The 12,487-nt window shown below is 39.7% G+C and overlaps 1 protein-coding gene across 1 annotated transcript in view; it reads right to left on the minus strand.

Annotated features, from left to right (window-relative positions):
* ak5 (adenylate kinase 5) overlaps nt 1-12,487 on the minus strand; it is a 157,997-nt gene extending 145,510 nt beyond the window's left edge. Inside the window, exons 1-3 of the mRNA XM_086153396.1 lie at nt 11,843-12,487; nt 6,917-7,103; nt 2,409-2,576 (exon numbers count right to left, since the gene is read on the minus strand). Of these exons, the coding sequence (XP_086009522.1) occupies nt 2,409-2,576; nt 6,917-7,103; nt 11,843-11,902 (415 nt within the window). The 5' untranslated portion in view covers nt 11,903-12,487. The remainder of the gene's footprint in view (nt 1-2,408; nt 2,577-6,916; nt 7,104-11,842) is intronic.

The following is a 12,487-nucleotide window of genomic DNA, read 5'->3' on the forward strand; positions in this document are numbered from 1 at the left end:
GGCATGTATTGACCATAAACTACACTTCCCATAATTCATGCCAATCATGTTACCCGCGAAGTGACGGCATCCCGCCATTAGATCACCGAGTATCCACATCAATACTAATGGTATGTCTTTTGTGTTATGAAGCAGTGTCGGTTGTTTAAGAGTACAGTCTACGTCAGCATTTTGACATTAAACACGGAGCTGAGTATGCCAAAGTTAGCCTTCAAGAAAAACAACGAATTGTCCAAGAATTAAAAGCCAAACTACGATGGCGGCAGAATGTGTTCAAAAAAGCTGCATCCAAAAACACTGCAGCAGTGAAAGCTAGCTTTCTAACAGAGCAACTACTCTAAATATTTATTTTTAAATCTATGCAAATACGTATGTAACATTTTGAATTGGAATGAGTTTGACAGCCCTGTTCTAGATCATCATTATCCCTCCTCTAGTCATGTTCAATTCATCTCCATCTGACTCTATCTCCAAAACATCCAGCATGTGCTGGCCCTTTGACGGAGTCATTCCTGATCCTATCCATCCTCCTCACTCCCAAAGAGAACTTCAACATCATTATTTCTGCTGCCTCCAGCTCTGCTTGTTAACTGTTAAGAGCTTAAAATCGTCTACTTTCCTCATCTCCACTCCCTGTAGCCTAACGATTCCACTTGGGTCCTCCTCATTCAAACACATGTATTGTGTCTTGCTAAGGCTAACCGTCATCCCTCTCCTCTCTATCTTTTCCTTCCTCTTCTCCTTGCGCTAACTGCAGATCACAATGTCATCTGCAAACAATCATAGTCCCTGGAGATTCCTATCGAACCTCATCTGTCTGCCTTCCGTCACTATGCCGAACAAGAAGGGGCTCATAGCTGATCCCTGATGGCACTACCGCCTCCACGACGTCACACCTCACCACTGTCATACATGTTCTGCACCACTCTAATATACGCTTTGCTCCTCCAAACACCCTTATCCATGCACTCCACTGCAGCTCCTTTCTTGGTACCCTGTCGTATACTTTTTCTGGTTGTGTATGAGACTAAAACTGTCATGCATTTAGCAACCCAAAACATATTTTTTTCTCTTTTTATTAACTGATGAAATTAATTGTATCAGAAGTATCAAGAAACAGAAAAAATACCCTGTTTTTTGGGGTGTGTGTTAAAAATATGTTATGAACACTTTGGCATAAGAAATATCAGGTCTAAATGAATTAAATAGTCAATCTTTTTGAATCAAAAATGAATAATAAGTGATTCGGATCAACCTAATCTAAGGTCACATACCTAACTGTTACAAAACATACTGCCATACAACATACTGATCATCTGATCGTCTGATCAACCTCGCCTGAGGGTGCATTGTGATGAAAGGCCAAAACCCAATGAGGCAGGGGCACACAACTGATGGTTCTGTGGTGTTTCATTGGAGGTACCATGTGGTCATCCCCTAACCTAACCTCACCCAAGAAAACGTCTCAACCCCCATCCAAGAGAGCATCCGCAACACCAGCACCATTCGGAGTTTCACAAACTCCAATAGTATTCATCTCACTGGGTTCCTATCCTGGATACTAAATTTGTCCATTACCTCTTCATCACCGCTATTGCATGCACCAACATGTCCAATGAAGCTTGAACCATTCACTACTCTCTCACCCCTTAAGATATTCTGCATCACGTCATCTAACTCACTTTTTAATTTTCCATCTCCCCTAACGGACATCCAACCAACCAAACTTCTCCTTCAAGATCACTTCTATTCAACTTCTCTTCCTTTCAATACCGTGACAACTTGAAACCTGTTTCTGGCCTTGCCTCCTCTCCAACTGGACTTCCTGGACACACAGTATATCCACTTTCTCTCTTGGCATGTCAACCAACTCTTGTCTGTCCTTTTTTTTTTGCCTGCTTCTGAACACGCCTTCCTCCTCTTCTTCTTCAACCCACAGTAGGCCAGATGCCACTCGTACCCTTAAGGTACAAAATCTGCATTGGCAGCGATTGCTGGCAAGCCGGGCCTTGACCGATCTGGTGGTGAAGTTAGAGGTGCCAATTTGTATATTCAGTCTTGGCACAGCTTCAGAGCCGGTATTTTCAAAACAAACCCTGCTCAAAACCTCAAACCCCATCCAAGAGGACCTCTCCAACACCAGAATTGTGCTGATTTATCAAGGGATTCTAAAAATTAGTCCTCGCAAGCATATTTGAATTAATAATCCCTTGATTCAAGCCAAAGTCGTCCAGATATATTTTTCTCGTGTACAAATACATTATTTTAAATTCTCTAATCTCATTAAAAGCAGATGCAGAAATGCAGACTGCAGAATACAGAGAAAAGGCTATTTGTTTTTGCCTTCTAATAATAGCCTGCTGCGTGTGTGCAGTTGTGCAGAAGTCATGTTGGTGCGGTATGTTTACCGATGACGAGGATGACTTTGGGTCGCGGCCTCGACGGGTCGAACACCTCGTACTCCTCTATGAGCTCAGCCGTCTCCGACAGGTCCGAGTCGCTCTCGATGGAGAACTGGCTGATGGGAGGCAGGCGGTCGTAGCGTCTGTATGGGAAATTGGGACTGTCGGGCAACACTGTAAAAACAGACGAGCAAAAGACGGGAGACGGTCACAGATATTCTGTCAGTCATCTGACATCCTGCTGTAGAAACTTTCAATATCCAACATGGTAATCGATCCCACCGGTACGACATGACAATAACCATGGATTAACTGACATTTAGCAAAAGGCTAACTACCACCCATGGATAAAATTTAATAGAATAAAATAAAATAAAATAAAATTAAGAAAATAAATACAATAAAATAAGATCATTTAAATCAAATTTAGAGAATAAAATAAAATAAAATAAAATAAAATAAAATAAAATAAAATAAAATAAAATAAAATAAAATAAAATAAGATAAAATAAAATAAAATAAAATAAAATAAAATAAAATAAAATAATACCTAACAGGCAAGAAGGTTTGATTGGTGACAGTCCAAAAACATGAAGTGGGTTAACTGGACCCTAAATCACACAGAACGGGTAATGATAGGGTGATAGTCTATAAATGTGAGAGTGAATGGTTGTGGGTTGTATGTCTTTCTATGATTGATTCTCTGTAAACCCTGCCTCCAGCCTAATGACAGCAACGGAAGATGCTGCAGCTCCCCCTGTGACACTACAAGGTTAGCAGTACAGAAAATGAATGAATGAATGAAAATAAAGTGGTGTATTATGTAATTCCTGCATAGAAATGCATTCGCCCGGCACATCTGACACGCGATCTTCCGAACCCGAGCCGATTAGCGAGAGAGAGGGGCTTCCCGATGTTGTGATAATCATCTTTTTTTCCCCCTCATCTCATCCGGCACTAATATCAGCCGCCATATCACTTTATGGGCCCAGTGTTGCTGGGATTTCAATAAAAATTCGTAACAACAGGCACGCAGTGCCGTGTCTTGTTTAACAGTCAAAACACAATATGAGAGTTTAAATGGTTGGTATGATGAAATCAGATGCGAAGATGCCTCATCCAGTTTGATAATGGCGCTGCTGTCACCACCAGCACTGGAGAACCATTGGTTGGAAAGCAATAAAGACCGTAACTCATTTAGATGGAAGATAGGAATCACCGCGGCCTGGCACTGGGAGGGAACAGAGCTGCTAAGCTACAATTTACATGTGGCCAGATAATCCCCTCCGTGTGTGTCGGTACTCAGACGGCTACACGGTACTGTACAAGACGAATATTGACTTTATGTTGGGTCCGAAAGCAATCTCGATCCAAAGCGCGAAAAACCTACAGAGCCGATGGAGACTTTTTTTTTTGTTCTCATTTGTAGTTTTTGCAGGAAATCGCACAACCGTTGTTCGAGCAACATACACAAACATCACCTGCATCCATTATCCGCACCACTTATCCTGCACTCTGCATCGCAAGGGGGGGCTGCTGTTTGGGCAAGAGGCGAGGTTCACCCTGGATCGATCTTATGGAGACATACAGCTATTCACTGTCTCATTCACAGGTCTGGGCAATTTAGGGGCACAAAGGCCTCCCTTTTGGAATCGCACTGTGGACCCTTTTGTTGAGAGGTGTAAAATTTGTATATCCGTGTATATATACTGCTCAAAAAAATATAGGGAACACTTAAACTCCAAGTTAACCACATTTCTGTTAAATCAAACTGTCAACTTAGGAAGCAACAATGATTCATTTTGACTTGCAGGACATTACATCAAAATTGGATCTACCTGCATTGTGTTTTTCCACTTTCATTTTAAGTGTGACTCCAAATCCAGACCTCCGTGGCATGGATTAATAAATTTGATATCCATTAATAATTTTTGTGTGATTTTGTTTACAGAACAATCAACTATGTAAAAGAACAAAGTATTGAATAAGAGTATTTCAGTCATTCAGATCTATGATCTGTTATTGTTCCCTTCATTTTTTGAATGATATATATTGTATATATGTATATACTGTATACATATAATGTATATTGTATACAGTGTACACAGTGTACACAGTGTACCTTCACTTTTCATGGGAGCTACCTTCCACCACCACCAGCAAAAAGTGAATTTCCGTGAAGTAGAGACGTGATAATTGATGGTATCTACAGATATATTAACCCACAATGAACCTCACTCAGCCCGATACGAACATCCCGCAAATTGTTATAAACCCACGATTGACTGTATTATGGTTCCCACACTCTTATACAGTACAGTAAACACTTTTGGATAATTGTAACGTACAACAACTATTGAAATAAAATACAACGGCTGAAGTAGACCAGGATGCTGGACACAACCTACGAGGAGATCAGCTGCTTCTCTTCATGAACCAATCAACATGAGGATCGGAAAAACATGCTCAATAAGCCGATAGCATTAAAAGTACGCATCTCTATAGCTATTGTTATTCCGTATGAGATCTCGTGTGGGTACAATGGTAGGAGCGTGAGTTTGCAATGCTGGGCTATTTTGTTTTGCAAAGGAGAGATTGTGTTTTATTTATTTGATAAAATGAATTTTACTTTAATTTTGCTATATTTTTAACTTTTTTTTTTATTCTTAGGTCAGAACATGGCTATTTCATCATGAAAAAAAAAAGTTCAAATCCGCAAAGTAGCAAAAGTGCAAAAGCGATGGTCCCCTGTATATATAAAAAATATACAGTGGACCCTCACTATATGTATGTATATATATACATGCAAATATATATGTGTATATAAACATACATACAAATATATATGTGTATATATACACATATATATATGTGTGTGTGTGTGTGTGTGTGTGTGTATATATACATACATACATACATATATATGTCAGTGATATGTGGTGAGGTTCATGATTGGTGAGGCACTGACTTCATCACAATCAGATTTATGAGTCACAAGAAGAATCCCTGGAATCATGAGCGCCCCCTACCACGAGGCAGGAGAACTACGTGCCTCACTTAGTGGCTCTTGGCAGCTGTTTTATGATCGCACAGCACAAGAAACTAGTAACACACATACAGTTGTTGACAAAAACAACAATAAACATTGGAAATGTAGTTCATATCACAAAAGTGTATAATCATTTTAATAGCAACATACAGAGAAACACCAATCCGGTCTTAGTGCAGTCAGAAGTCATTGCGCAATCTATGTTCAACAGTTGGCAGCCTCTCTACACATCTCTTCTCAGTATTTGAACAATAAATGTGAAAATACAGCCATTTTCAATAAAAAGCAATCTAAAACTGCTAAAGTAAATGAAAAATACCTTTATAATGCAAATCACTGATGAATATAACCATTCAGTTCTTTTTTCAATTAACATATTTGTTTTTCCAAGACTGGCAACTGAGGCACTGCCTGTCCTGCCCCCCCTGACTGCACATCGTTGATATATATATATATACACATACACACAGTATATACAGTGTATAACATATACATATACATATATATACATATATATGCATGTATATATATGTTTATATATATCAGTGACATGATGCAGTCAGTAGAGGCATAAAAAAAATTAAATGGTAATATTTATTCAGTGATTTGTACTATAAAGTTATTTTCCACGTAGCTTTACCATTTTGAGTTTTTTTTTCTTTTCAAAATCGCTGAAGAAAATTCACATTTACCTTTCATATATGAGGAAAAGACGTGCAGTGATGACGTAAGTCCATCACCAGCCATGAACCTCACCACACGTCACTGATATAGCGATGGCTTTAATGCAAAAACTCCTGTCTGCAAATTTTTCGATTTTGGGTTTTTGCATTGAATGGTGAGAAATGGGATGGCTCCATAATTTCAGTTTATCTGCAAGACAATCCTGCCCTTTCTTTTGACATAAATGTCACATGACAAAACTTCTATGTGCACAATGAAGCAGAAAAATTAGGAAAAAAAAAATTTGTTTGCATTGTCAGTGGTAACAATACATGCAATGTATCTTTAAATTGTAACATAGAAATATAGTCTGTGAACAATAGAATTTTCTTAAATATCTTTAACAAAGACCATACTATAATCAAATGAAACGTTTTCTTTATTTCCTGTAAAAAGTGTTCTTTCAGATAGGAGGTTTTGCATTCCAGCCATCGCTATATATGTATGTATATATATCTATATAAATTTGTGTATACATATGTTTTCATATTTATACATACATATATATTTATTTACTGTATGTGTGCACAGGAGTCCCCTGTTTATAAACATAAGGTACTGTTATATAAATATCCCCTGTCTTCACGTCATTGATATAGATAGATATAGTTCTATAATTATTCATAGATAAAAGATCAACTCAAAATGAATATTTAGTTTATTTTTATTTTTTTTTGTAGTTTATAGGTGGATAAATTGCTGAGATGCCTCACACATCATTGAGCCATTGCTTCTTTCTCACCGTTTCTGAAAAGGGACCTCCGTGACTGGCCGCCATTGAGGGGAGGGAGGGACTTCTTCTCTTGGCCCACGAAGGTGTCCCACCGCACCTTATCCAGGCCGCCCAGCTCCCTGACCTTTTTCAGGCAGCCCTCCAAGTAGTCAATGGGGTCATCGGGCCGGTAGTACATCAAACCCGTCAGCAGGCTCTGCGGGTGGAGAAGAGGAATGAGATGATCATCATGTCACCGCGACGTGGCTATTTATGATGTTTCGCTATGTGCATCGCCACGGAACACAACGACCGGCCTCGGTGAGTTTTCACAATGTGGATGTGGTACGGCTCCACCGCGGGAACCACACGGGTCATTTCTGCTTGTGAAACTGCACAAACACTGAACTCAGATTGACCTGCTGTGCAGAGAGAGCCAAAGACTGACGGCATCTCGACAGTCCAACTGGGATTTTGTGCGGTGGTTCATTTAAAATAAACAACATTGAGAGAAAAGTATCAGAGGTACTATGAGATAGAAGACTATTAGCCAGAATGAAAGGAAAGGTGGACAAGACAGTGGTGAGATGAGATGATGAGATGAGAACAACTTTATTAATCCCGAGAAAAATTGTTGTGCCAGAGTTTCAAGTACAAAAACATAACAGTAATAGATAATAGTAGAAAGGAGGAAGAATAAGAAATATAATGAAATATGAATTGTCTAACTGTTAGCAGTAACTACAAAGATCGAAGATTCCCTGCGGCTGAGGGAAGAGGAATTAAAAAGTCTGATAGCCTCAGGTAGGAAAGACCTTCTGTGGCATTCAGTGGAGCTCTTTGGTGGTATCAGTCTACGACTGAAAGAGCTCCGACAGGACATCAACGTGGCATGCAGGGGGTGATGGATGTTGTCCATGATGCTGTGGAGCTTCCTCATCATCCTCCTCTCTGAAACCTGCACAACAGACTCCAGCTCTACTCCCAGGACAGACCCAGCTCTCCTGATGATGTCTGTCGGTGTCAGCTGTCTTGAGCCTGCTGCCCCAGCACACAACAGCGTGGAAGATGGCGCTGGACACCACCGAGTGGTAAAACATCTGCAGCATGGTCCTGCAGACGTTGAAAGATCTGAGCCTCCTGAGGAAGAACAGGCGGCTCTGACCCTTCTTGATTATGGCATTGGTGTTAAAGGTCCAGTCCAGTTTATTGTCCAAGTGGACACCCAGGTATTTGTAGGCGTCCACAATGTCCACTTCTGTACCCCTGATGGTGACCGGATTCAGGTGGGTCCTTTGTTTCCTGAAATCCACCACCAGCTCCTTTGTCTTAGACACATTGAGCAGCAGGTGGTTCAGTCCACACCACTCCACAAACCTGTCCACCACGCTCCTGTACTCCTCCTCCTGGCCTCCGTTGATGCAGCCCACGATGGCAGAGTCATCTGAGAATTTCTGCAGGTGGCAGGACTGCGAGGAGAACCTGAAGTCTGAGGTGTAGAGCGTAAACAGGAAGGGAGACAGGACCGTCCCCTGAGGCGCCCCCGCGCTGCTCATAATGGTGTCCAACGTGATGTTTCCCAGCCTCACGTACTGCGGCCGACCTGTGAGGTACTTGCTGATCCAGGCCGCGAGTGGAGCATCCACCTGCATGTCCAGGAGCTTCCTGTTCAGCAGGGCAGGTCCAATGGTGTTGAAAAATGGTGAGACCAGCAATGCTGTATCGTTTGGAGACAACGGCACTGAATAAAAGACAAGAACCAGAGCTGGATAGGATGAAATGGATATAGTGAATATATTGGTAGACAGATGGTGGAATTGGACCAAAGAGAAAATTTATGGACGTAGTAAGAGATGATATGGAGGTAGTTGGTGTGAGAGAGAAGGATCAAGAGAATAAGGTTGAATGGAGAAGGTTGATTTGCTGTGGTGACCCCTGAAGGGAAAAGGCCAAAGGAGAAGAAAAAGAAGAAGATGTACCGTAATTTCGACTATTGAGCACACCTGAATAGAAGCCGCACCGGATAAAAATAACAAAATAAATCTATGTGTACATATATAGGCTGCATTTGTCCATAGCCGGTTGTAACATGAGATATTTACAATGAAAACCTTTTTTATTTATTTATAATTAAATAGATATAAGAATAAGAATAAGAACAACTTTATTTATCCCAAAGGAAATTGTTGTGCCAGAGTTACAAGAAAAATACAACAATAATAAATAATAGTAGAAAATTGTATAAGCATTAAAGAAAGGGGGAGAATAAGAACTACAAATAAACTAAAAAGTGTCTTAAGTAACTAGTGAAGACTATAAAGTCTTGAGGAGTACAGCACAAGAGTATGAAAAAATATTGTACATGAAGCTGTAATGAAATGAAATATTGCACAGATGAACATATATACAGATAAATTATTACAATATATTGGAAACATCCACAAATACGTAATGGAAATGTTTTTTTCAGAACAGTGTCTGTAACACAGCTGATGAAAATGACTAATAACACAAGGACAAGTCCATCCATCCAGTTTCTATCCCTGCTTTGACCCACTCAAGCTGATCGCTGTCTTGGTTTTCCTTTTGCGCACTAAAACACAGAATTTAACAGCCTCAGAATTTCACGGTCATTTCATTGATCCGATGTAACAAGGCTAAATGTTTTGGCGGCATGAAGCTCATTAGCCCCCAAAAAATCCATAAATTAGCCACATTGTTTATTTAAGCTACAGTGTTCAAAGTTCCTGAAAAAAGTAGCGGCTTATAGCCTGGAAATTCTGATAAGTAAGTTCAGTTAAGAGAAACCTAAAAAACAAGAAGAACTTAGCCCAAGGCTATTGATGATCACAAAAAAACATCAGAAAATAATGAGAAAATAAGTCAGGGGAATTCTTTGTATAACTTCTTTAAAATCATTAAGAATGAGCTATAAAGCTATAAAGCTTATCCAAAACAGATTTTTACATTTTCTAGAAAGGCAGACAAATTCAACTTTATAATAACAATGCAATGGAAATAAAATTACTCATAAATGTAAAGGAAAATTACTGAGAAGAAATAAAACAGCAAGAAATTTGTCCAGATAATTGCAAAGAAATTTAAAAAATAAAAAGCTAGGAAAATAGTTAGCATAAATTTCCAGTGCACATATTGGAAAAGTACAAAAAAAAATAAAAATTCTAGATCCTCAATTGGATCACATGTGCTGCTTCTCTTTTTCTTTTTTGTCCTGCAGACGCAAACAACATAATGTGACTATGTAACGTGTCATTCTGCAAGGATAAGCAGAATATTATGATTTATCTGAACATTATAATATTAGATTTCTCACTTGAGGCAGCAGCAACAATGACGGCTGATAAATTGAGCCGGATAACAAGTCAGGCCCGTGTTTGTACCGCATTTGTCCCTCGGCCCCTGAACATTTTGAAACAATGCCATCCCCGGGCGCGCCGTCTCCACCCTCCTCCCACGGACAGGGGGGCACAAACAAAGATAGTTTCCGGCCAATGAAACACTTGATTTGTACCAAATGCACTTTAACGTGTGACGCTGCGGCGCAGAGAAACGACATGTTAATTACAGTGTGTCACTTGATCAGCTGCGTAATCTGCCGCTGTCAGAGGGTAAACAGGCGGTGATTGTTTGCTGACATTATGGCAACATGAACTGTAGTCTGGATTAATGTCTGCGCCCGATTAGGTGGATGAAGCCATTTATTATTCCTGCTGGGAGCCGAATTATGTCTCATCACGATGATATTTCCATATATTGTACTCTCTGTCTGCAGTTTAAATTACAATGGGTCTTTTTATGGCTTAATAACATTATCATGACCAGTATCTCCATAGAAACTAAAATCTAAATCGATTGGATAGTCTTTAATTTGGTTTTCTTCTGCATTGTAATAATAATTTTAAGAAAAAAAAAAAAAAGAATAATAGCATCAAATAACAATATTTTATACTGCATTTTGAAGAAAAAAACAACAATCAACCAATGCAATTTTTAATTGTATATATTTTGTAATTAAGCTAATCCTTACTCATTGAATGGTGCATTTGAAAATAATAGAAACTATTATTAGTTTCAAGGCATAAATAATGGCGTTATTGGGTTGATCATGATGATAATGTTCATAATAATAATAATACTAATAATAATAATGAAGGAGAATCACAGAAAATAGGGTATAATATGGTACGGAGTGCAACTTTTGTCGCTTTTCACACAGGATAATTAATGTGATATTATGTGATAATAATGTGATTACTTAATGAGTAGACAGATGAGGAGTATAATAGATAATAATAACAAGAAAATATTTTTTCTTGTGATAGAAACGATGGTAATCTACATGGACATTTTTTAATCAAGCTTAGCCTCAGTTATTCAAAAAAACATTAGAAGCTAGCAGCAGTTTCAAAGCTTATATAATCATCATAATAAGAATGATGATGATGATAATTATACGTAGAATAAAAAATGATTGTAATAGACAAATAACATTGGAATAAGGAGAACTAACTTTTGCAGCTTATGTAAAAGGGAAACTAAAGTGATTACATAATGAATAGACTGATAAGGAATGTCATAAAATAAGATAAAATAAAATAAGATAAAAATAAAATAAAATAAAATAATAAAGGCTGCATATGTTTTTAATGGGAGTTCCATCATTTTCCTTATTTATATATATCATTTTTTACGCGCACGGTGCGTGGTGATCGGGAATTCCCACGTTGGGAGAAAGGCGCACTTCGCGGGACACACGCATGTTAAAACATCACGACGGGCATCGCACGCGCACGCGCACACCTTCCCTTATTCCGCCACGCATAAAAAAATAATAATAAATAAAAATAAACAAAAAATAAAAACAACACGCCGCGCCTGCGGGGCATCTTGGCGCCCCGCACGCACGCGCACACGCAAAATCCCGCGCTCTCTCACCTCGAACAGTTGCGGGATCTCCCGCCGCGCCAGGTACTCCTTGGCGTCGCTGGTGTTCATTTCCGATCCAAAACCCCGCAACTCGTCCTCAACCTGCGGGCGTCTCGGCGTCGTCCACGGCCGAAATGAAAGCACACACACACGCACACACTCACACACACACGCACACACACACGCACACACACAACCTGTCTCACTCGCTGTCTCTTCGCTCTCTCTCACACGCACCGTATACTTTGGCTCCCTCAGCGCATTTTCGCCTGCCGTGTGTGTGCATGTGTGTGTGTGAGCGTGTGTGTGAGGACTTTTTACTACAGGATTCCTGCAGGCGCCCCCCCCCCTCCACCGACACACACACACACACACACACACACACACACACACACACAGTTCGGGTGACGCGGTTGCGCGTTTCGTTCCCCTCCCACGGAGCGTGCGCGTGCGCGTGCATGCACAAGGTACGCCCAAAAAAAAAAAAAAAAAAAAAAACAACACAAGAAACTGGTGAAACTTGGAAGTGTAGTGGATTGCGGTCACTTACACGTTCCTAACGGCTATTTTATTTTTATTTAATTTTATTCCATTTAGTCAGATTTCGCGACGTCCATTTTTCCAGAATTATGCGATGGAAATCCCGTTTCTCTC

This window comes from Fistularia commersonii, chromosome 10 (assembly GCF_037954325.1).
Source record: "Fistularia commersonii isolate RoL2024-O1a breed Wild chromosome 10, RoL_Fcom_v1.0, whole genome shotgun sequence".
NCBI lineage: Eukaryota > Metazoa > Chordata > Actinopteri > Syngnathiformes > Fistulariidae > Fistularia > Fistularia commersonii.